The 25,902-nt window shown below is 42.2% G+C and overlaps 5 protein-coding genes across 5 annotated transcripts; all 5 read left to right on the forward strand.

Annotated features, from left to right (window-relative positions):
- Positions 1-2,489: 2,489 nt before the first annotated feature.
- Positions 2,490-6,082, forward strand: EAF02_003593 (uncharacterized protein). Its single transcript, XM_038899641.1, has 4 exons — positions 2,490-3,431; positions 3,502-4,102; positions 4,161-5,057; positions 5,107-6,082. Exons 1-4 carry the CDS (start codon positions 3,084-3,086, stop codon positions 5,151-5,153), a joined length of 1,893 nt encoding a protein of 630 aa, XP_038760568.1. The 5' UTR covers positions 2,490-3,083; the 3' UTR covers positions 5,154-6,082.
- Positions 6,083-6,787: 705 nt separating this feature from the next.
- EAF02_003594 (uncharacterized protein) lies at positions 6,788-8,422 on the forward strand (the record flags this gene model as incomplete). Its single annotated transcript, XM_038899642.1, has 1 exon — positions 6,788-8,422. The coding sequence occupies one exon, from the start codon at positions 6,788-6,790 to the stop codon at positions 8,420-8,422; it is 1,635 nt and encodes a 544-aa protein (XP_038760569.1).
- Positions 8,423-10,444: 2,022 nt separating this feature from the next.
- Positions 10,445-13,507, forward strand: EAF02_003595 (uncharacterized protein; the record flags this gene model as incomplete). The annotated part of the gene is made up of 3 exons (XM_038899643.1): positions 10,445-11,697; positions 11,762-13,129; positions 13,204-13,507. Exons 1-3 carry the CDS (start codon positions 11,186-11,188, stop codon positions 13,505-13,507), a joined length of 2,184 nt encoding a protein of 727 aa, XP_038760570.1. The 5' UTR covers positions 10,445-11,185.
- A 5,881-nt stretch (positions 13,508-19,388) lies between these two features.
- On the forward strand, positions 19,389-21,461 carry EAF02_003596 (uncharacterized protein; the record flags this gene model as incomplete). Its single annotated transcript, XM_038899644.1, has 3 exons — positions 19,389-19,486; positions 19,683-20,235; positions 20,304-21,461. The coding sequence occupies 3 exons, from the start codon at positions 19,389-19,391 to the stop codon at positions 21,459-21,461; spliced, it is 1,809 nt and encodes a 602-aa protein (XP_038760571.1).
- A 3,219-nt stretch (positions 21,462-24,680) lies between these two features.
- Positions 24,681-25,712, forward strand: EAF02_003597 (uncharacterized protein; the record flags this gene model as incomplete). The annotated part of the gene is made up of 1 exon (XM_038899645.1): positions 24,681-25,712. The coding sequence occupies one exon, from the start codon at positions 24,681-24,683 to the stop codon at positions 25,710-25,712; it is 1,032 nt and encodes a 343-aa protein (XP_038760572.1).
- Between the last annotated feature and the right edge of the window lie 190 nt (positions 25,713-25,902).

The following is a 25,902-nucleotide window of genomic DNA, read 5'->3' on the forward strand; positions in this document are numbered from 1 at the left end:
TTATATTCAACTAATTTGATTTGATTTGATTTGATTTGTTTTGATTTGTTTTGACTTTACGAGTATATACAGGACTGAGTAGTGATAAAATAACTTTTTCTGTTTAATGTATGTTGTGGGCGTACAACTCCCCTGCTCTAATTCCAATAGATTGTAATTGGATAAACTCTATACCCAATCCGGAAAATACGAATGATGTTGGAGGGGAGCACCAGAGGAAAAAGGAAAAGAAAGGAAAAAGAAGGCGATGAAGTCGAGGGACAAAGTCGACGGATTCTGCGCCTTCCACGAAATCTCCCCAAAGATGTATGGAGGAGTGGGTATGGATACTTTTGATTAATCTATCAAGATTGAATACCCCATTTGGGCAATTTGGTACGGAAGTATTTCATGGTGGAATCCACGAACTCCACTTCCCGGTAATTGTCTCTCATCCATGACTTGCATCTCAGGAGCATCTCGAAGGACATCTTTCTGGGTGTTGGTACGAATAATTACTAGACTCCCTGGTAAGTACTCCATACGGTACTCCCATTTCATATTACCGTTACCGAATCACGAAAATGTATCGAATCATGATATGATACATCTGATCTAATGATAGGTCGATGGATTGATTGACTTTGGATTGCCTCTGGATGTGCTCCGGATGTGCTCCGGATTTGTATTGTATATATTTGCATATGTAAACACCTAGGTATACGTATATATATATATACACATAAATATACGTGTATATAGAAAAGGCTATTCTCGAATCTTTCCACCCAAGTACATACATGGAGATATAACGAATGATATGAATTCATCTAGGTCCTCCGTACAGCTTCTCATGTATATCACCATAGTATATGAGATATAAATCTGCAGAGATCAACATGAACCAACTGCAGGAAGCGCACCATCACTGCAGAAACCTGTTCCACATGAACCAATGAACACTCGATGATGCATGGATGGATAGAATTGTGATCATTTTTTTTATTTCATTTTGATAGTGATGGTATTAGTGTTTTACATGGAAATGTACGGAGTACTCCTACGGCGTACGCAGAATGGACTTCTGTCACCGGTCAGTGGTGATTGTAGAGTAATATGTAAGATATATTTGGGGGGTTAAATTAATGCGACTCGACTCTTGAAATGTTATATGTATACCACCTGGTAGGTATATGAATGTATATGGCCCAGGGTCCAATATATCTAATGTCCACGGCTTCATTCAACCCACCAACTAACTACCTACCTACTACCTCCCTACCTACCCAATACCTCAAGATATCATGCTTCACAACATTCCATTCCATTTCAAACCCAACATAATCGATAATCGGAACCAGCCCAAGATTCCATTCCATGTCCGTACCACATTCAAATCCCAAGCCAATCGATTTCGGTTCCTTACCTTTGGTTTGATGGAGTACAGACCCGAGAAATGCCCTAAAGTCTTTTCTTGTCCTGCCCTTTTCGATCTTCTTCCCTCCGTTCATCTGTTCATCTTATCTTAATCGGGTATTGGATGCACATATATTGATCAAACTGATGGGGGTCACGGGATGAATGAATGAGTAATGGCAAGGAAAGTTTAAAATAGAAAAAATCAAAAGGAATTTAAACATTCTCTAGTATCTTTAGTATCTTTAGTCAAGAAATTCGAATGGCTTATGTTGTTGGTTCGATCTAAGAGGTGTGATACTAGCCAGAACTAATGACGAAAGTCACTACTTCTTAAGTCGGTACACTATGATATCGGTCGGTATGTATGGTAGAGGGAGAGAGAGATGGAGAAAAAGGAAATGGAAAAGTATATTTATGGATGATGGTATTGTTATGATCATTGAATCAGGTATTTCGATTTGCCCTATCTATTCGAGAGAAACCAAACACTGCTTCATTTCCCGTCCAAATCCAAGTCCACGTTCCAGTCCAAAGCAATTCTTCATTTATTGCCCCGCTCACAAAATAACATATCAAAAGAAAATATCCCGAAAAGAGTCTTGTTTCTATTTAGATTGTACTATTAAACAAAACAAAACCATTGAATTCTATCTAGGTATTTATCTCTCTCTCTCTCTCTCTCTCTACCTACCTACCCACCTACCCACCCACCTACCCAGTATCTCCCACCTCAACTCGAAACGGTTTTCATTATCTATCCCCTTTCCTCTTCCCCATCCCCTCCCCCTTCCCCTTCAATTTTATGATGATTGGAAGCGAATCTCCCTAGGTATGTACTATGTATCTATGTATCTATGAATGATATATGTACATCTGTACATCTGTATATCGGTATCGGTATCTGTCTGTGTGTGCCTGTGTCTACCTTATACTATAAAAGTCGTAGGTGCTAGGTAGAGTGCCCAGTAATCTAAACTAACCTTATTCCAGATTAGCTTCATTAAGGAGTCACTTTCTGGCTTCTCTTCCCAGGTTTAATAAAATCATTAAAGCAGATTTCTCCCCTTCCATCATTTCATCACCTCGAAGAAAGTCTCTCCTCTCTCTCTCCTTCCATTCTTCATTCTTCCTCGATTCTCCTCCAACCAACCGGCGTCAAGTATTAAAGTCTTCTTATAATACTTGTTACTTGTGCTCTATTCGAAGTCGATTCTCTTTTCTTCAAATCTAATGTCAAAGTCGTCACTTTATCTATCCTTCTTTCTACAATAACCATCCATAGGTCAATTTCACAATCTCACACTCTCCCAATTAACTTCTGGTCGCAATCTCCCCACAGCAAGGAGAACGAACACACACCCCCCCCCAGTACAAAATACCTATCGTCAGAATTATTATTCAACCACCCACATCAAAAATAATTTAAAAACAACCACCACATAAATATCTTTAAAAACTCGAGCAACAAACGTCAGAGATCTTACACACTTATCCCGCGAACAGAGACTCGTCTCGATTTGGTGTGAGAAATCATCACCTGACAGTGCTTTTTTTCGCTCAAAATCTTTGGGGGTACTATTGTGCGAACACTTCGGACTAAAGCTTTGACAAGCGTGCCCACCGGCTCCTTGCATCACAACAAACTTTTCTTTTCTCTTTCTTGACATCAAGACTATCTGCCTCTCATGATGAGTCAACAGTATTCCGAGATGTTCCAGGATTACCCTCCAAATCGATCGCCAGCGTCAAGTCGAGGAGCTTATGGCAATATGACGCTTAATCGCCAATCATCGCGACAATTTATGGACAATTATCAAGCACCTCTTCAGAATGGAGGAGGACTGTACGCTTCCGACGACGCATCACAATACAACGCAAATCAAGCCGGCTATAGAGGTCCTTCCAGCAACGTGAATTATGCCTACGAGAGTCAGACTTGGAACTATGGAGGTGCGAATGGAGCTAGCACAATGGGCACAGCAGGCCGCATGAGACCTCAACAACAACAAGCTCGCAGAGCTGAAATCCCATCTGTATGTTACCCCTATGTTATTTACGAATTGAATTTTGCGCGCCTCTCGAAATGAAACTGACATTTGGTAGGGTTGGATGAATCCAGGTACTCCATCTCTCGGCGGTCCAATCACTCAAACATCCTTACAACAGCATAACTTGTCTGGCATGTTTGAACAACCTCAACATTCCCATCGCTCACCCCCACCACCAAATCAGCAAAGCGATCACGAAGAGCTAATCCCAACCGCTATCGTCATCAAAAATATTCCTTTTGCTGTGAAGAAAGAACAACTAACAGAAATGATGTCTAACATGGGATTGCCATTACCATATGCCTTTAATTATCACTTCGATAATGGTGTTTTCAGGGGTTTAGCATTCGCTAACTTTACTGATGCTCGCGAAACGCAACAAGTCATCGATGCCTTGAACCACATGGACTTGCAAGGACGAAAGCTCCGAGTAGAGTACAAGAAGATGCTTCCAGCTGCAGAGCGCGATCGAATCGAACGCGATAAGAGAGAAAGACGCGGCCAACTTGAAGAGCAACACCGCGCACCAAATGTCATCTCCACAGGCTCCCTTCATACCGCAGGATCTATGACTTCCATGAATTCCGGCTTGAGAACTACATCTCCTTCACCTGTAAACATGCGTCAGAATGTTGCCGCCACCAATGGTACCGCTGGTGAGTGCTGATTTCTCTTTTTCTCGCGCACAAAACTACTGAACTAACCTTCTTGCAGCAGAGTACGATTTGAATGATCCAACAACATTGAACTATTACACCGAGCTACTCTTCTTCAAACAAGACGCCGAAAGAGAAGTTTTAACATTCGCGCCTACAGTTTCTCCTGCCGATCGAAGGATAATCCACACCTTGGCTCACAACATGGGATTGGACCACCACTCCCAAGGACATGGCGAACTTCGTCAAGTACAAATTGTCAAGCCTAAGCTTGCCAGTCCACCTTTGAACTCAATTCAAGCCGGATACTATAACGAATCCCAACGTCGTGGACTCAACCGAGCTGCAACAATCGATTTCAGTGAGCAGCGAGCCAATGACGCTGCCTACCAGATGCATACTCTCGGCCGACAAGGTTCCGGTCTTCTGGATATCCCAGGTTCTCCAGGGGTACGTGACCTGCTCAGTGGTGATCGTAATTTACGAACCGCCAAATCGTTTGCGGACTTGCGCTCATACACGCCATCACCTGTACCATCGTCGGCGAGCTTCCCAGCTAATATGACCCAGAATATCGCCAGATTCCAAGGCAACGATTATGGTCTCGGATCAGTTACAGGTGGAACCCCTAACTTGACTCCTACGTCTGCAGGACCCTTGGGTCTCAGAGAGGATGCGTTCCTTGCCAATGGCATGAGCAACATGTCACTTGGATATGATCGTCAACCCCGTTCGAATGCGCCCGGTCGCATTGGTCAAGAAAGAGATAGCTACACATCAAATGCTGGTCCTATTGGAAGCCAGCGTCCAGTCAATGGAAGCCTTGAAGATAGCAGCTCCAGAAATGGACAAAGTGCAGTTCCAGAGAGACAACCAAGAGGCCCTACTAGTGATCAATGGGGATCAGGATTTTCTCGCAACAGACAAAATGGCCATGGTAGCAAAAGCAGTGATGGTAAGTCGTGATGATCAATCCTGAGAATTTCTAGCTAACCAAATGTCAGATTCATCTGAGCGCAACGGATTCACCTCCGCATCTCGGTTCATGTAATACTCCTCAAGAGATTTACGACGTTACGAACATTAGAGCTATTGACGTGATCTATTACCACTTATTATAACGTCAAATCACGGGCAGCGGCGTTTAGTTGTCATCCCTCTTCCCTCGGCGGAAACACGTTCTCTTCCATGCGGTCTTTTTCGGGGCTTCTGATTTGCCTATCAACAGGCTCGTCAAGCTCGGCTCTTGTTACTGTAATTACACTTGTGACCTTGATCTCCCATTTGGGAGCCCCGGGGCTCTAGATCTATTCTTGCTCGCGGTATATACAAATTTTGCTTAATACTATCACCGATTGGCTTCCGCGAACGACGACATATTACGAATCAACTAGGATACCATTAAATCGACTGGGCAACCTTGACGATAACGCTACTATGACCTCCTTTCGGTATCCATCAAAACTAGGATCCGGATTATTTTAACGTCTTTGGACAATGAATCCGATAATAATAGGGGCTCGCCACACCCCTTTTCTACCCACGATTGACGACCGTAACGTCCTGTCATGCTATAAAATTATAAAAATTACCTTGGTCTGATATTCCAGATATCGACATCAACCAACATCTATGTTTACTCGCTGGTTCTCGAGTTGAATTCACAGGGCTGATTGAGGAATACGAAAATCCATTGTATTTTAATTGTTTGCTGCTCCTCTAGGTCATCGAAGTTGGAAAATTCTTGTACTGTTGTTGCTGGGAATATTGATTCCAGAAGGGGGGTTTGAAGGCCATGGATATGTGCATGTTTGATTTCAGGGTGTATTGGGTTCTGACTCTTATTGGATGAGACACGGAGTAGGACTTCAATGCACCCTTTTGCGCTTGAATTTGTGCTGCAACTGATATTATCATGTTATCACGGCGTCTGGTGGCGGGGAAATAATAGGATATAGGGAAAACAATCACTCATCGCCTACTCTGTCTTATTATCATATGTTTCGTGACCATGCGTGATTCTCTACTTGACATCTTCCTGTCCTAAGTTGTTCTATCGACCAAATTGTAACTATCCCCTTAACAAAATACCTACCTAGATCCCGATTGTTTACTGATTGTTTACTGTCCTTCACCGCTATTTCGATACCACTCGGGCCGGGACTTCCGCTCCGTACGGAAGGTTACTTTGCATCCGAGCCTCTTAGCTTGATATACCTACAGATGTTGAACCGCAGAAGTTGAAACATTTCCACGTGGTTCAAGGATGTTATCGGTGATAGATGGGAATTGGTACATCAGTATCGTTGAACGCTTGAGATATGAATTCTAGAGAGAGCGATAGTGCAGATTGGGGAATACTCTGTTGATTGGATGTGATGAGATGTGCTTCAAGAATCAGGTTGGGGAACGAATCTAGAATGAAAGTTGAAGTGAGGATAGGCAGATGGTTGGTTGAACTGTTGACATGAATCTTGATTGGCTGTTGGAGCTCATTGGCAGTTGAGGTTTCTTATCCAATCCAATGTCATGCCTTGATGTGAGGATTATGTAAGCTTAAGCTCACCCTAGCTCCATTGAAATTCAATCAGAAGTCAAATAATTGATCGACGTCTTTCCATCGCAGCCAACACATCTCACAAGGCCTCATTAATTTGTCGGACTTGCTCCTTTGTGCAACTCAACATGTCGTCACTCTACAATCTCGAACCTCAACCTACTGCATCATGCATTTTACACACCACCTCTGGCGATATCTCTCTCGAGCTCTGGGCGCAACAAATTCCTCTCGCGTCTCGTAATTTTCTGCAACATTGCCTCGACGGCTATTACGATAATACGGTATTTCATCGACTTGTGCCGGGCTTTATTCTACAGGGTGGTGATCCTACCGGTACTGGATCTGGTGGAGAATCGATTTACGATGGCGGCGAATTTTCTGAAGAGAATGGCATATGGCCGATGGAGGAGCGGAAAGGTCAAAATGCGGGACCGAGAGGAGTGGGCTTCAAGGACGAGTTTCACAGCAGGATAAAATATAATAGGAGAGGATTGTTGGGGATGGCTAATGAAGGGAAAGACACGAATGGGAGTCAGTTCTTCTTGACTTTAGGGGATACGCCTGAGTTGATGGGGAAGAATACGTTGTTTGGTAGGGTGGAGGGAGAGACGATATATAATTTGGCGAGGATGGGGGAGGCGGAGTGTGGAGAGGGAGAGCGACCATTGTATCCTACGAAGATTACGGGGGTGGAGGTGTTGGTTAACCCGTTTAAGGATATGGTTAGGAGAGAGAGGGTTGCGAAAATTGCGGTTCCCGAGAAGAAGGCTCCAGAAAAGAAAAAGAAGAGGAAGGCTGGGAAACAGTTGTTAAGTTTTGGGGATGAGGGGGAGGAAGGTGTCGAACAACCAGTTGTTAAGAAAAAGGCGAAATTCGATACGAGGATTGTAATGGACGATGGAACTGCAGATAATGCGCCGGAACCAGAACCCAAGGCTAAATTCATACCAAAAAAGAAAGCGCCCAAAGCACGATCATCTGAATCTCCTCAATCATCACCAGAACCCGAAGCAAGAGCACCTCCCAAACCGTTGCCCAATAGAGCCGCAAAACTCGAACGAGATATTTCTTCCTCTCCAGAGCCTCAAGTTCAAAAGGTTACCTCTTTGCTAGATCGCACAAATGCGCAAATAGCGGAACTAAAAGCGTCTATGAAGCGGAATGTTCAAACAGCTCCCGAGCCGGAGAAGAAGAAATCAGCTTTGGAAGCCATGATTCCTGCAACATCCGTTCGTGGACGAAAGCGCAACGCAAATGGAAAGTCAAATGCTAGTAACGATCAAGCAGCTCTAGATATCTTGCGAGCATTTCGGGAGAAACTGGAAACTGCACCACCTGAAAAGGAAGTGGCTAAGCCTGCCTCACATGACGAAGCTGAATCCAAACAGGAGGAAAATGGAACCGTTGATGATGAAGAAGCTGCATTGTGTGATTTACACTTTATTGCAAATTGTCAGTCCTGTAGATCATGGGAAGCGCAAGGGGAAGAAGAAGAGGAAGAAGATTTTAATGACAAAGGGTGGATGTCTCACGCGTTGAGTTTCAAGGAAGACAAATTAGGCAAGGATCTCAGTTATAGGAAGAAAGCCGAAGAAGAACTGGTGGTTATTGATCCTAGAGAGAAAGCTAAATCGCTGAGGGAGGAAATGAAGGCGAAAAGAGAAGCGAAAGCTGGAGGTTCGACGGGTAGAGAATGGGATATCAAGCGGAACGAGAAATTAACGAGAGGGTCGGCTTTGGCTGGGAGAGGAGCTAAGTAGGAAATATGTATGGTAATGGTGATGAGGAAGTGTGATGAATGGTTCACATGACGGAATGGTCTCAAATGACATAAAGAAGGAAGATCTTTCTGGTCATGATTCTAGAAGCTAAATTGACGCTTCAGTGGTGTCTTCCAAAGTGATGCAGATGATGCGACGGTGAACAATAAAGATGATGAAATAGGCGATTTATGGAAAGAGGATGAATTAGAAAGGTAAAGAAGAGAGAGGATGGAAGGGACCTGGATCTCTTGGCAGTCCGTAGGACTACCGCTGGGGTGGCAGTCTATAAGGATAGATAGCATTGAAGTAGGAAGTTCTCAAAGCAAATTATTTGGAACCACATTTCAGATTTCAAAGAAAGGTTTCGAGCGTAGCGAGCTAAGGGGGTTTGGGGGCTTGCCCCCATTTACAGGGGTTTAGATGGGAGATGGTTGGGTAGAAATGGAAATGGAGATGTAAGTGATTTTGAAGACGTGTGTTTTCTGTTCTGGATGGATGACTTTCTTTGGATGGGTTTTATGTGGATAATGTGGCTAGGTATGTATGTATAATAGGATATGTATGATAGGTATCAATAGTATGTATGGTATTGAGAATTGAGAATTGGCTAGGTGAAAGTGTATTTTTGAGATGTTGTGGTTTTGGATTGGATTGGATTGGATTGGGAACTCCGGACTCCTTGTGTGTTGTGTGTTGGGGAAGGGGGGTGATGAATGGATTGTTGTTTATTTGAGAGGAGAGATGTTGAGGGGTGGGAGAGATAGGAGAGATGAAAATTTTTGGTGGGTAGATGGATAGATAGATGGATAGGTATTGTTATTATTGCTGTTGATGTATTCTATTTCATACTCTCTCTGCGATGTAATGTGAAGAAAAATAAATATATTTCTGTAAGATAGATACTGTAGTTGGATGATAGAATGAATGATTGAATGATTGAATGTCACCTAGGTACGGAGTAGGTAGATAGATAGTAGATAGATAAGGTTAGATATCCATCAAGCTACCGAGCTCGCGACCGACGGAATATTCCGAATACCAAACTACTAAACCTGCAAGATTAAACGAAAATGAATGTTTGGTTGTGGATTACTGGGTAGGTACTAGGTAGGTAGGTAGGTAGGTAGGTAGGTATATATCTCTTTTTCGAATTGGAGTTTGGAGTGGGATTTGAGATTTGAGATTTGAGATTGAGGGTTTGGGTTCTTTGGGATTTTTATGATGGGAGTTTTGGTTTTGATTTAGGATAGGATAGGATAGGAGATGGATGGATGGTAGTGAGGATTTGGAGGTGTAGAGTTTTGGTTGATTGTGAGCTGGCTAGGTTAACTACTCTGTAGATAGATATCTGCTAGTGTTATTAGGCTTATAAGTTATTTTATTTATTTATTATACGTACTGAGTACGTACCAGGGAGGTAGGTATCTCCTTCTTCTACCAGTTCCTCTTCCCTGTCAGACCCACTGAGCTAGTAATAAATATTATCTAATTAAAAGAATGAAAAATGAAAACTTTGAAAAGTCGATGATTTTCTGTGATGATTTTCAGTGATGCACTAGCGATTTATCGATCAGAGGATTGAGAGCGGAGCTTTGGCTGATAAGATTAAGGTTGGTGAGAGACCGGGAGTGGAGAGAGGAATGGTCAGCCTTGTTATTAGTCAGCATTGTCATCATCGATGAAAGCTGGGGTGGGTGAAATTTCTGAAGAACGTATACTCCGGAGATGCGGATTCGTAGGGGAATGTGTGTATGTTTATGTATGGGAAGTTTTATATATTGTAATATCATGGACTGTTTGTGAGTATATAAAGAGAGAGAGGTATGAAGTTAAAACATCCATCAATTGATTATCATCATATTTACACTTGATAATCTGATCCATCTACCCACCTACAGTAGTACCTCTTCCATCTACCTAGGTACCTAGGTACATTTCCTCTCAATGAAAAACACATCTATCAAACATTAGACATTACCTAGATACTAGATAGACAGAGATAATTTATACGGAAAATAATTTATATTTATATATAATTTAAATCTCATAAAAAGATGTCTTCAATTCCCATTCACCTGAGATCTCTCTCTTTCTCTTTCCACAAATACTCCATCTAGATCTAGATAATCAAAAACGTTTCAATTCCCATCCAAAAAAGAACAATAAACTTCAAGTTCAAGAAGAATTCCTCCCCCTTCCCAAAACACACAACGAAGAGGAATATCAACTCTATCAACTTGCATCATACATAACCCCACTACCTATTTCCACCCCCTTCAACCTTTGTTTGGAACAATAACTTATTCTAAGAATCATCTCAACACATCTACCATTGACTCATATCTTCCGTCCATACCTTTGATCCGCCATCATCATTTATAGATACCTTCAATCCTTCCTGCACAATTCCATCAAACTCATCGCGCCGAGCCTCTACCAGAATCTCCCGCGACAATCGCAAAAAAATTAAAGGCAAACATTTTCCAGCATAGAGTAAACCATTTATCTTCGAGTTTGGCGTCGCACATCTATCCTCTGCTTGAAGTCGCTAGGGAGGCTGCAGGTAGCCTCGACTTTGGACCCGTGAATCGTTTGCTACGGCACCACAATACAGCTGCACAATTTCCACTTCTACATAACAGCTCACACTTCGACCTTCACTTCCCCCTTCACTTCCCCCTTCCATCTACTTCTACAACGACACCTACACATCTCGTAGAAGATCACTTCCACGCCCATCCCGGATACACACCTCATCGAATGTATTCTCCTCATATGTCTTCCACCAATCCCCGAAAAAGAGCTGCACCGGGAGCCTCGTCTGCTATTCAAACACCGCAGATGCAACAAACATATAATGCAGGTACCCAGCTACCCAGTGCCGAATTCTTGCGCTGGAATCAAAACTCTGAATCTCAGAATTTCGCAGATCCAACCACGAGCAATTATATGAATATGTTTGGAGCAAATCCCGGTCTACCGCAAACGACCACTGGTTTCGACCATTCCCTTGCCGCGCAAACTCATTCCACACAATTGGCTCGTCGACCGAATGTCAATAACAATCGCCAACTTGTTGCGCCGCGGACGTACGACGGTTCGGGTGATGCTTGGGGAGCTTTTGACGATTCGATGATGGATTTACAGAATGGGCACGGGGTGAATGGGGAAAATGATGATATTGAAGCGTTGGAGGAAAAGGCGGCTATTGCCAAGAGAGATGCTCAGTCAAAGAGAAAACAGATCCCACCATTTGTGCAGAAGCTAAGCAGGTAAGCGCTTCCTCTTTTGCGAGCTTCGATTGAGATTGTTTGCGCTGACTTTCTTCCTTGATAGCTTTCTTGACGAATCCAAGAATACGGAACTTATACGATGGTCTGATCGAGGTGATTCGTTTGTGGTGTTGGATGAGGATGAGTTTGCGAAAACGTTGATTCCGGAATTGTTTAAGCATAATAATTATGCCTCTTTCGTGCGACAACTCAACATGTATGGTTTCCACAAGAGAGTAGGACTTTCCGATAATTCGATGAAGGCTAGTGAGAGGAAAAACAAGAGCCCGAGTGAATATTACAATCCTTACTTCAAGCGTGGACATCCAAATCTTCTCTGGCTCATTAATAAACCGAAGGGTGGAACGAATAAGATTCGAAAGGAGGGAGGACCTAGGAGAGGGAAAGCTGAGGAGATGGGAGATGGAGATAGTGATGATGAAGCAAGAGATATTGAAGAATTTGGTCAAAATAATTATACCAACAATGCAGCCACCAATCGAGCGATATCAGCCGCGCCAGAATCTGGACCCTTACAACGACGAGAAATTGCAGTTGTTCAGGGTCAGATCTCTGATATTCAAAAACAACAGAACACCATCTCACAAGCGATTGCACGTCTGAGAAAGGATCATAATCAACTCTATCAACAAGCTATGGCTTTCCAAAATCTTCACGAACGTCATGAGAGTTCAATCAATGCTATTCTCACATTTCTTGCTACGGTCTACAACAGAAGTTTGGATGGACAGGGAGCTGAAAATATTACTCGGATGTTTCAAACTGGGTTAAATCAACAAGGTCCACATCAACAACAAGGCAATGTTGTGGATATTGGTGACCTTGGAACTCCTCAGCAGCAACCAGCGGCTGGGAGTGTTAGTCCGGTTGTTCGCAAAACACAAAAGTTATTGACAGCAGGACCACCGGAACGAGAAAGTAGTCGGGTTACTGAAGCTTCAACGGCTGCTTCGAGTCCAAGAAATCAATATTCTACTCCACGTTCTGGAACAGTTGAAGAACTTTTCGAATCTCCTAGTGATAGTACGACAACGAAGACCGAACCGCAAAGAGATATGTTGAATATTATTCAAAACGCCAACTCACAAAGTCGACCGGAGAATAATGTTATGGACTTTCCGGATATGCTCACACATTACGAAAATGCAAATGGAAATTCCCCGCTGACCTCGGAACAGCGCAGCAATATGCTTAATATCATTGCTAGCACTTCGTCGGCTCCAGGTTCTAACAATGCACTTGTAAGCCCGGCACCTCAAGCTCCTGATCTAGCGCAAATGGCCTATACGCAAGCTGAGATTGAAAACTTGATGGGATTACAACAACAGCAAAGTGATCGTATTGCAAGTCTTTCCGCAAATCTTACGCCTCTCAGTCCTTCGGGTTCTATTCCTGGTGTTCAAGGCGACTCGTATTTTAATGGTGCTGAATCCATTGACCCTCAGCATTCACATCTGGATTTAGATAAATTTTTTCGATTCCCAGCTTTTATAGTGGAGGGAGTCCGGGCAATCCGAGTTTTAACTTTGATGATTTTGGCAATGGAGTTGATGGAAGTGGGTATGGTGGTGGAGAAAGTCATTTTGATGTTGGTATGGATGGTGTGAATGATGGGAGTGTGAATGGTACCGGCTCGAGTGGGAATGGAGCGAGTAGGATTGTCGAGACGGTGGCGAGTAGTGAGTCGACGAGTCCGGCGGATGATGGGATGGGAGATGGCAATGGGAATTCGAATGGAAATAGTAATGAGAATGACAACGCGAGTAATAAGCGGAGGCGGAAGATTTGAGGATGGGAGATGGAGTGGGTGGGAGATAGTGCAAAATGCGAAAATTATGGGATAAGATGTTAAGGCTGGTGTCAAGGGGCGTTTTTCTTTCCATGGAAATGGCTATGGAAATGGAGTAGTTTAGGTGGAATGGATGGGTGGATACTCTGAGAGGATTGATAGTTGTGGGGGGATATTATGTTGGTCGATTTTTACCTCTTTAGACTTCCGGCTCGTGGAGTTTCTTTCTGTTTAGTCTATTTCTCTGTCGAGGTGAAATGGAATGAATGGATGGAGTGATAGTACATGAGAGAGGAGCAGGAGCAGGAGCAGGAGCAAGGAAAAAAGAAAAAGTAAAGGGGAGAAAAATTCATGTTCATATTCATATTCATATTCATATCGTACTTGTGAGGATTGAAGATGGGGATGTATGTGGGTGGTGGATATTTGAATTTGAACTAGGTATGCTGAAGGGAAGATGGGATACTGTTGGTATGCTAGTTAGTGGTGATGGTGGTTGATGTTGGTGGTGGGGGAGGGGGGGGGAGTTTCTTTTCCGATTCATTTCCGTTAGGGAGAGATGGGATAGGCATAGTGGCATAGTCATAGTCATAGTCATAGCATACATGCATGGCGTTTCTAACCTTTTCGCAAGCTTACGGTTGACTTTTGAACCAATTTTTCAGATTTTTTTGTTGATTGTCGTGTGCTTGTTTGTCCGTGTCTTGTCTTGTATTTTGGGTTTGGTATATTCTAGTTATAGGGTTGATGGGGTGGGATGGATGGATGGATGGATGGGTTGAGTAAGTGATAGCTGGAGAGGAGGGGTTGCTGTATAGAGGTTGTAAAGCTACATGCATATGTATCTAGTAAGAAGAGAGTAAGAAAGCAAGAAATTAAGGAAGTAAGAAAGAAAGAGAGTAAAGAAGAAAGCAAAAAGCAAGTCAGTCAGTGAGTACAATTATCTATCCTATCTATATCAATATGAATTGATATTGATATTGGATTGGTATTGGATTGATTATTATCATGGAGAAAATTAGCAACCAATAATGTTGTATCCAAAGGATACTAGATAGAATGATTTAAATAGATGTGTGTGTATGCTGATGTGTGTATGTGTTGATGGATGTGGGATAGATGTGAGTGGGACACGATTGAATGGGGAAGGGAGGGAGAGTTTTTGGTATGTGTAGGTATGTGTATATATTGAAGAGGAGAGGAATGTTGATTTGCGGATTTTGTGTCTGGGGGATGAAGGAGGGGTTTGATGGGAGATGAATACTTTGAGATTTGAGGTTTAAGTTCGAGTAAAATAGCTGTTGTTTAGTGCTCGTAGTGGATGGTGGATTGTTTGAGTTGTATTCGAGGTTTGTGGTGTGAATATGTATGTGTACCTATGTATACCAAATCATCGTGGTCGAACATCGCTTGAGAGATAGGAGGAGAGTAGAGGAAGGGGGGTTTGCCACAGATAAGTAGATTGTATTTTTCAGGGAATGGAATAGAAAGAAGGAAGGAAGCACGCAAGAAGAATGGTAATTCCTATTGCCTGTTCTTCTTCTGAAGAGAATCGATCTCGCTTTTCGTTGAAATGGATAATTAATCATGTCGAAAGTTATCTTGAGATTTCGGAGGGAGATTGTTGTTGAGTACACTCGAGTAGCGTGTAGGTTTGGTGGATTTTTAAGGGCAAGTGGGACCTAGAGAGATAGAAGAACATCTTTAAATTTCTTAGTAACTCTACCGCGTTAAATATTCGTGATTGTTCGTCGAGAACGTCAATAATGACTCGAAAAGATGTCTTGAGGGATCGGTAAGTCGAGGCACGGGAATGCCAAGATCCGTAGATGCATGAAGATTTGATAGAAATCTATCTATTGAAATCTAAATGAGATGATTTTTGAAGAAAATATAGTATTGCTCCTTTCCTGATGAATGATTATCGATTGGTGAAGCTGTGGAGCGATTGATGGTTTTGGACTTAACCATCGGCTTCTCATTGCTTTCTCTTGAAATCGACATCTCGTCTTTGATCAAAGAATCAGATGAACATTCAGAATTTGATTGACAACTACTAAGTTGTGGAGAAGCAATGGAACATTACCTAGTTTTGATGCTAGCAATAACGATCTGCTATCCTAGCCTATACAACTGATGGAACTTATGCCCATTATATTTCCAATCCATGCTGTTCATGCGACCGCGACCATTTCTCCATGGATAATATCAAAAAAAGACGCAAATATTGATTTCAACCAGCTATTCGTAAAGACGTTCATATGATTGGTATGAATGATACACCCAAAGAAGAGCAAGTACGCGAATGAACATCAGCATGTCATCAACCAACTCGAATCTGCCTTTCCATAACCATCCCAACCCAGGAGATTAAACATACCAGCTAATGCGGCGAAGTTTCGTAGGAAACTAACACGTATCTAGTTCATTACATTCTAAGAGGCCGTTGTAATAGTCGTCAATGTGAAGATGTGAACTAGACCAATGACCCGAATCCAGAAGATTGAAGGTCTTAGCTAGATAAGAGGGTGGGATTTCAAACATGTTTCTGTCATCTTTCGTCATGCTCTGCGCGTTCTCATTTACTGAAAGGTTGACTTTTGAAAATTAGAATGCATCAGAATTAGGCACCGACTTGGAATATTCAATTTTGGACCTGCGGATCTCCTCCTAGTCATTGCGGAGCCAAGGAATATATATAACTCATTGTTAAAGTAATCGGATGACAGGATTATATATAGCTTTGCGGACCAATAGTTCAGCCATCACCCTAAAAGATGAAGAACGAAGAGTAGGCTAATGATATATAGGATTCGGATTATTGTCCTTTCATCATGAGCTTCTGTGTATCTGAAGCGAGTTCTCGTGCTCTCCTAAATAGGATATCGTATTTTGGACAAATAGTTCTCAGGGTCCTTGCGAGCTTGCAAGTATCGCATTGTCATATTTCTCGTAATCCGTAGATCCACAAATTGTACGGAGTATATTGCTGGCTTGATCTGACATGGCAAGTTCCGTTCCAAATCTCGAGATCCATGACATTGATATAGATTTGAATGCTCCGAATGAAACCAGTTCCTGCAAGATGATTGACAAGGTCCAGACAATCTAAAAGTGGTATAAGAACTGCAAAATTTCTATGTTAACCTTAATGCCCCATGCCTGGTATTTGATTCCCGAAAAACATCACGGGTGGCTGAACATCAAAAAGTCAATCTCTTGTTAATTAATCAATCCCCCGCATTTTATCGTGTAACATGGGGGTAATGGCGATTAGGAATCATCTTCAATCGCTTGTGGTTTGCGCTTGCGACTCGAGTTGTGCAACACTATTTGCAACGAAATTTAGAGGATTTTGTCATGATACTAAACGGATTTGATCCTGTGTTGCATATACATGAGTTTGATGAATGCTTCGATGGTGACGAATTTTCAGTCATACCTAAATCATCGTACTCGAAATGATCAAAATAGAAAATCAGCAGCGGATGTATACCCTTTTTGGGAAATACTTGGCGATGTCAACGTATACGCCCCAGACAATACAGTGCTTACTCCGTGGCTAAACATTTTGCACTGTGTTACCATGAATTTGAGACGTCAGGGACCTATGACGATCCTGCGTAAGCGACGGTTGAACTGAAATAAAGGCCAGGCTCATCGATATGATAAAACAATAAGTTGCTAATTCTCACAAGACAGTAGGTGCTTTCAATAGCTCTGCTTGACAGCGATCACATGCACCATCCAGGAAGTTGTCTTTATTTTCATTGTGATTTGAAAGGTTGAGCTGACTTCTGTAAATTTTGCGTTGTGCGAGCCTCGGACTATTCGTGGGCCTTCGACTGATCTTGTCCCGAATATTAGTGTAGGGAGGAACAAGGTATATAAAGCTCATACCAGTAATGTGAAGCGAGAAGAGAATTTCGGATGATATGTAAAGTGATTGTTGGTTACACCCGATATTTTCTTGTAAGAGTTATGGTCATCGCTCATCGCACACCGTAACGTTTTGTAATATAATCCTGCAAAATTCATGTTTCTTATATAAACTAAAATACTATATAATTAATCCAATTATTAATATTAAATTATAAAAACTTTATAATAAATAATTTGAATTATTATATATATATAAAAGTTTCTAATTTATTTTTAAATATTTTAATTGAAAAGTTATATAAACTTTTAATTAAAAAAAATTCAGAATTTTTAAACTTGTAACACTTTCCCCATACAAAATAAGCGAATTTTTTCAAAGTTTTTCGAATTTCCAACTTTAAACTTTTAAAAATACTATTATAAAAAATATTTAAAAATAAATGATATATTTTTTTAAGTAATTCCAATAATTCTGGATATTTTTATAATATGGTTTTTAATTTTATCTTTTATTATAACAAATAAGCTAGGATATAATAAAAAAAATAATCCTATATTTTAGCCGGCAAAAACGTTACCTGTGCGATGAGCGATGGCCCCAACTCTTACATCTTTAACCAATTGTGACGACCATTGCTTAATGTATTGTGCATTAATTCCAATTAAGCTTATTACTACCGCTAATAAACTTCTAAAGTGTCGATATCATGGCGATTATCAATTCGAACCAGTTCTTAGTTTTGATGGGGCGCCTATTGATAAGATAAATAGAATCTGGCACAAGTACGCGAGCTTTGTAGATCTGAGCCTTGGCCATCAGTCAGACAGATAGCTGGGTGCAAAAACCTGGGTTCAAAGTTCATTTATCTTTGAAACGGTTGGATGAATTTGTGGATATCGTCCTTGGAGTGAACTTCAGGAGGCGATTCAACGTTCGCAAAATGTTCCGAGCCGTTATCATGTGGCTGACACAACCAATGAGTTGCGGGGAGGATAACAATATCAATCCGAAGTAAAGTGGTCATATCCATTCTTAGGTCAACCAAAAATGGGTTGTAATACGGCTTAACAATACTCCATGTGTATGACGCACTTCATTGGCTTTTGAGTTGACGTGGTAAATTGATTGGCGGAGTTCAAGGGGCTAGAGAATAAATGTGATAGTATAGCCCGGAAAAATGGAGACGAATGTAATCTGATTATTGTATGCGTGTTGCCCTGCATCTCGGATAGGTTTCTACATCAAGTAGAAATACGGTTTGGTAACAACAAATGTACAGAGACAAAAGGAACGTTTGAAGAATCTCGCTACTTATGTTAGTCGGGATTTCAAAAGGAGGGAAGTTCCGTTCCGTTCACCAAAACGGTCCGTTGACATCTTACAATATTCAATTTTCATTGTTTCTCAAAATCCCAAGCTTCTCCCAGTATGAAGTTATAACCTTAAATCAAAAGTTTGGTTCTTGGGATAGCCCGCTGTAGATCTGATTGGCTAGCTCGTTCATCTTCCACGGAGACGTCAAGGGTTGGTGGACCCTGCTATGCCTGTCAAAAATGCCTGTTCCATATGCGCCCATAGTTCCCATTTGGAACAGCAATCCCGGTATCTCCAAGACCAGCGCAGTATGGAGTCCAATACCATGATCTTAAATTCCAAAAAATCTGGCTTATGGATACTTCGCCATCCGGTCATGGTCATATAAGGCGACCGGCCAGTAAATTAATCGAGTGGATCATTTGTAGCTTAACCTGGCCACATTTAAACATAAGGTAAATAGTATATGAATCGCTGAATCAATTATCTGTGGAAAGGTCCATCTCTCATTTTGCTCATAAGCCTAGCCAGCTAGCATACCGTCGAAATCTTCACATCAAGCCATTATCAGGACTGGTAAGTTGGTCATAAATTCTTGAACATAACACATGAATGTGTGAGATGAAAGTATATGGAGAACCATCTCAATCGACTAATCATCAACATTCGCTATCCTCTTTCAAAATGGCTGGAGCTTCGACAAAGCAGGTTATAAAGAAGGAAGTTCCCAAACGCTCTCGGGCATTCAGTACAAGAGTTAAGACGGGTTGCAAAACTTGCAAGTGAGTCCATATTTGACATCCTACCTTCTTGATATCGATCAATTCTAGATAGGCCAAAATGCTTTTTCGATAGCTAGGTTCTCACTTGATGATATATCATCAATGGTAGAGCCGTCTATTTTCTGACTTTCTTTTGAACAGCACCGTCGAAGCCAAATTCTGTGCACGAACCTGTCAACTGACAAATTTCTTGTAGGGTTCGCCATGTAAAATGCGACGAAGGGAGACCCGGATGTAGGAAATGTGCTGCAACAGGGCGTCAATGTGACGGCTATGCTCATTGTACCCCTAGTCCAAACCCCAAACCTAGTGCAATTTCGTCTTCGATCGTCCCGAAATCTTCCAGCCGTGCCACACATGAAATACCTCCAATAATTCCCGACTTCTTGTCCCCAACGCTAGCTGTCAGTGATCAGGAACAGCATTCTTTCAACTTTTTCCATAGACAAACTGCGCCTCAGCTAAGCGGTTGCTTTGGCTCGAAATTTTGGAATTGTTTCGTTCTGCAAGCTTCGCATCGTGAGCCGGCTGTACGACATGCAGCTATTGCGCTTGGGTCTTTACATGAGAGGTTTGAGTTGGAAGATAGATTTATCTCCAAGGTAAAGGATGATACTGAGGAGAATTCCTTTGCCGTACGTCAATATGTGAAGGCAATAAATTGTCTGGTGCAACCGAACATGTCCAAGCATACATGTAAGTCGGCAAACGTTGCGTTAACAACCTGCATACTATTCATATGCTTCGAGGTAAGTGTCTTTGTAATTTCCGTTTATTTGTTCGAATTTTTGAATCCCAACTTATGATGCATCTGAAGACTTTAAGAGGGCACCACGACTCCGCTCTCGCGCATATCGACGGCGGAGTAAAAATATTTTCGGAGCTGGAGGTATCCGGACACTCAACTCCTGTTTCGTATGATCTGCCTGAAGATCATATTCCCGTTCCAATATTCCGTATGTTATTCGGCAGATTAGATACACAAGCCTCGGTTTTAACTTCAAGGGCACGTATAATTGATGGCGAGTCTGGCTCTTCACCAAATTCTATTCCAGACAGGTTTCTGAACATCGAACAAGCGCGCGAGGCAATGGAATCAATCTGGACATATAGCGCAAGAAACCTCTTGTCTTGCTCCATGTATAATGGCGTTCCCCTTCCTCTGCCTACCAGCCAGGAAACCAAATTACAACTATTGGCTCATCTCGAGAATTGGAACCGAGCATTTGAATCATTTTCATGCACGTCAATCGAGAGAGGTAATATTGAAATAGTCAGTCCGATGGAAATGAGAGCGAGGGACCTTCTCCGCCTACACAAAACTATGACCCAAATATTGGTCACGACCTCCACAACACATTCTGCAAGGTTTAACGAATCGAGTGAGTTACTTTGGGATGATTTTAAGTTGGAATTCGAGGCGATGGTAAAGTGGGCATCCGATATTATCCACACGCCATCGAATATTCAAATAGGAGGTCGTAAAGCCGCAAGTTTCACATTAGACAATGAAATACTACAGCCCCTATTCCTAGTAGCCACGAAATGTCGACATAGACGCATAAGAAACAAAGCTATCCTGTTACTAAGCCAGGCTGATAGGCAGGAAGGTCTATGGAACAGTTTGTTGACTGCAAAAGTGGCCGAGAGAATTCGAGAAATTGAGGAAAGTGGATTGGGCGAAATGATAGCAATAGTCCCGGAATCGAATCGCCTACGAAACATCGAAATGAAGTTCGAATTTGAAGGCTATCATGGAAGAAGAGCGTGGCTTGGATATAGGACTTTCTCTGCGTATGAAAGCGGAGAATGGATCCAAATTTATGAACGCAACACCCCGCCCGAGACGTTCAGAACACCGAGCGGGTCGACAGATTTATCTTTTCAGGTTCATGATAATCTGAAAATTGAAAGAAACAGGGAGCAATCCTTCGAATCAGCATGGAGAGTCAGTATCAAATCAGAATTGTCATAAATCTGGCGCAGGATTGGATATGGTAATATCTGAATATCGACCGTGTTCCCTACAGCATGAATTGATGATCGAATAGCGTAATGGACTAGAGAAAGTATCTAGAGAATGCATAAAGACATCGCTGTTCCAATGTATATCCATTGACCTAAAAAAGGTGGAACTTTGTGAAGACAAACATACTCCATATAAAAGTACTGGAAAGTCAGATCTTCAAGTGGCTTCCAGTATGGGGTGACTTGCGCACCAGAACTCACGGACCCGGCACTTAGAGTCATTGGCAGACTTGGTATATCAGAATCACGGTGACATTCGGATGCAGGGCCGCACAGGAGTGTGATAGTACCGCAGCCACACAGATTGCATGATGCCTATTTACTGTATATGGTCTCATACGATACAATCATGTACCTTGTAATATGAGGTATCAGTAAAAGCTAGTTACAGTCAACTAATGCTACTCTGACAAGCAAGGGGATACGTACGTACAGGTAACAAGGGTGAAAAATAAGCCTGCATGACTGCCGCTTGCAACGAGACATCTCAGCATATCGTTATGAGACCATCTGATACAGATATTAATTTTCAATTAATCAAATATTACCAAAATGCCCTCACTGTATTAGATCACCCAGTCCCTTTCTAATTTTATCCAACAGATGAGGTCGTGTCCGAATTTGAATGTATGTTCGAGGTAAGATTCCGGTGAATGTTGATGACCATAACATGAGCTTCATTTTGCCAATCTAATTTGAAGATAATAAGACTCAATTGATGATTGATAAATGATAATGATAATGACAAGGGTGATTTACCGGCGTCGAGAGGCATCAAGAGGCACCTGCATCAAGAATTGTTGTCAAGTTGTTGCCACGTATCACGTGATAGTATTATGTAATCACCAAATTGGCTGGTAATCAAATTGAATGCCCTTCCATCAATCCGAGATGTTGAATCGTACAATATATTCTACTGTTTTCTAGTATTCTTATACAGTTCTGTTCATAATTCAATCTCACTGAAAGAGTCAACTCTCAAAACTACATGAAATGATGACCGAAGCATCCGAATTACTTGGATATGCAAACAGAGTGATGTCGATTCTACATTCTGGTCATTTTTGAACGAACTTCACAAACAATTCATGCCTTGAATACGCTCATGAACTACTTGTGCCAACCACGAAATCACTTCAGGAATTGGAGATCGTGTATCTAGTCCTAACCTGTGATACAATACCTCTGGATATCGCAAACACATAGGATTACCATTTTCTTGGCTCGCATATCCTATTATAACATACGCGAAGGTTTTCGAGGACGAGATAAGAAAGCTTGCCAAATTTTCTCAAATCTATCCTTAGCTATCACTTCTTGGTGGCATAGATACCGAAATGAATTCAGTAGTATGGCTGAGCAGTGACCCTCATACTTCTGGAATTTCTTTTGGTTTTTTGGAAACTGGGCTTTTCAACACTGGAGATTAGACGTCTGGGGCTCTTATGCTTGATGATTTTGTCCATCTCAAACGCTACAGCCCATCGCCTATACCAAGATTGTTTGTTTTTGGACTGAGAAAGAACGTATAGAAAGACACGACTTCTCCTATCATACATCACACAGATTGTACTTTTGAATTACCGAAATCGGTCAATCTACAGCGCACGGTAGATCAAGTGCAGTGTTTAAGAAATCGTACTTACATGTCCACCATAGTGATAAAACACCTTCATATTGAGAACATCGACATCAAGGCTATGTCAACCCCGATGTTGTACTTCTGGGATGCGTGAATGCTCAACACTCGCTGTAACCTTAAAGGGTGCTGATTGAAAATCATCGACCATCCGAGACTGGGCTATGGACCGCCAACAACCAGAAAGCGACCCCCAACAGGATCGCAGAATCTTGAAACCCAAACCAGATTAGGGAGTCAAATTTACTTTGTGTCTAGTGACTTTCAATGACGAAAACTCAACACCAATGTTCAAATACATGAATTTGGATATTGAACCATCATGAACGTGGTTCAGCAGACAGTTAGTTGAAACGTTTGGTTTAAACCATAGAACATCTATTCATCGGAATTGGCAGCGCTTAATCCATCTCGAACATCTGTAAAATTCGATGAGTTGTTGGTAGGATCTCCCAATAATTTGACCTCGAACTGATCAGGAAGATTGATAGCACACCAACTCGCATAATGCTGCTGGCTGGTCTTGGCCACTACCCAACCAACAACTTTCGTATGATTTTGAAACGTCATTTTATAAAATTCTCATTCCAACACTATTTATTCCTTTGTTGCTTATCTATCGATGATACATTACACGCACCTCTAATATAGTTAGACGGAATAATTATGTGAAAGAAAGATCACGCCTCATAGACAAAGACGTCTCAACAGCAGATGGTGAACCTGACCAGATGGTTGAGAATGAGAAAATTTAAGAAATTAAATCTTTAATTGCTCATCTATAGAGGTTCTCGTTTCTTGTTCAATTGCTTGCTTTTTCTCTATTTTCCTGTCATTCCATCTCATCTATTTGATTAGCAAAGTAGGGTCACCATTTGGATTAATTGGCCTTTTTGAACCTTGACATTGACATTGTGGTCGGAGCCTCAGGTTGTTCTAACACGGGTCTACTTTCAAAGAATTGCCGCCACAGCGACGGGATGTGTGACTGAAGACTTGGAAAGTTTCGTGAGAAGAACACCGAAATTACACTTGGAATCTTTAGGGCTTCGTCATTGACTTCTTGACATCGGCAACATCGCGCTGGCGTTGGATGAGATTTTCCAATACTCAAGAACGAGTAAATTGTTGAAATAGCTTCCCAGTAACAAACAAAGAAATTATCCCGTCCAACATCAACATCTATTCCACCTCATTTCTCGAGAGATCAGTAGATCATCAAGTTACCATTGATCGACAACTTCAACGAGGATATCATAATAACGTATGATGGATCGTCGACCACAATACATAACTGTGCCCAGCTATCCCTCTCTTCTCAAACATGGAACATCCCATCCCTCACCTCTTTCCCCCTTAACCCCACCTCGACGACTCCACCAACGCAGCCTGCTACCCAGCCCACCCATCTCGCCACATCTTCACAAACCCCCACCTCCTATACCTTACCCATGGATTTGGCGCTTGCCACATATGTCACTCTGTTTACCGTCTTGGCGTCACCCGTCGCTGCCGTAAGATCTACTCATGTCCCCTCATACACGTCACTTACTAACAGCGAGCTCTATAGTCGAAGACGGTCATTACTTCTGTTCTATGCCAACTCCACCCCCATCTCCACAAACCGCTTCTCCCGTGTCCCCATCCCCCTCTACTAGTTCTCTTTCCTCCATGATTCCCCCCAAAAAGAAAAAGAAACGTCGTCGCCAACCCCGTGGCTGCCGCGCCGAATTTGACTACACAGGTTGGGAACATTACAACCACTGGCGACGGGACATCTCTCTCCTGAAAACCGAATCTCGTTCTCTGAACAACCCACACTTCATCCCTCCATTGAAAATAGGCAAAGATTGTTACCGCGACTGCGATTTTCCCTCGGAATGTCAAACTGTACATTTACGATCGGCAGTAACCCCTAAAACGCGACAAAAAAGCGAGCCGGAGTTAATTTTCCCCATTTCTCCCATCAGTGCCGAGGAACGTCAACGCATAGATGATGAACGAGAAGATCAACAGTTGATCTTTGATATAGCAGCTACTACACCACCAGCCACTCGTGCTCATGGCGAATTCCATAGTTCCTCAACTCTCATGCCCGATATTACTTCTCCCGATTTCAACACGCTCGTTGAGCGCGAACGGCGCAAGAGTTTGGAAGCGGAGAAACGCGGATTAGAACACGAGGCGCAATTCATTGTTAGTCCTCTGACAAGTCATACCGCCTTTGCGGATATAAATTATGGCGGCAGTGGATCTACGAGTCCGAAAGGAAAAGAATGTGAAAACGAAAGACAAGAATTGAAAGATGGTTTGGGAGTCTCGTATCCTCCTGAACTAGACGATCTAGCAGGAGAAGAAGAAACAGAAGAGGATGAACAGGGATACGTGAGGGAGTTCATACGGGTGAAGAAACGGAAAAGCATAGCGAAAATTGAACAGCTCACGGGATTGAGGTTATCAGAGGTGCAGTATGGAAAGATGGTAGGAGAGGTGGTGGACGGAGATTTGGGAGGGACCGAGGGTGAGAGAAGGAGAGGGAAGCAAAAGTCGGAGATCTAGTGTAGAGATTGAAAGTCCACCTAGTAGTCCGTTGAAGATGTTTTATACAGTAGAGGATTGTGATGATGAGGATGATCTTGATGAGGTCACCCCCTGGGATGAACAGAGGAGGAAGCATATTCGATAATGATCCACATTTGTTTGATTCGAGTAATTTGGTGGACCTGCAACTGGGAGGTTCTTCGAGGAA

The sequence above is a fragment of the Botrytis sinoallii genome (genome assembly GCF_014898435.1).
Source record: "Botrytis sinoallii strain Bc 23 chromosome Unknown BSIN_005, whole genome shotgun sequence".
Taxonomy (NCBI): Eukaryota; Fungi; Ascomycota; class Leotiomycetes; order Helotiales; family Sclerotiniaceae; genus Botrytis; species Botrytis sinoallii.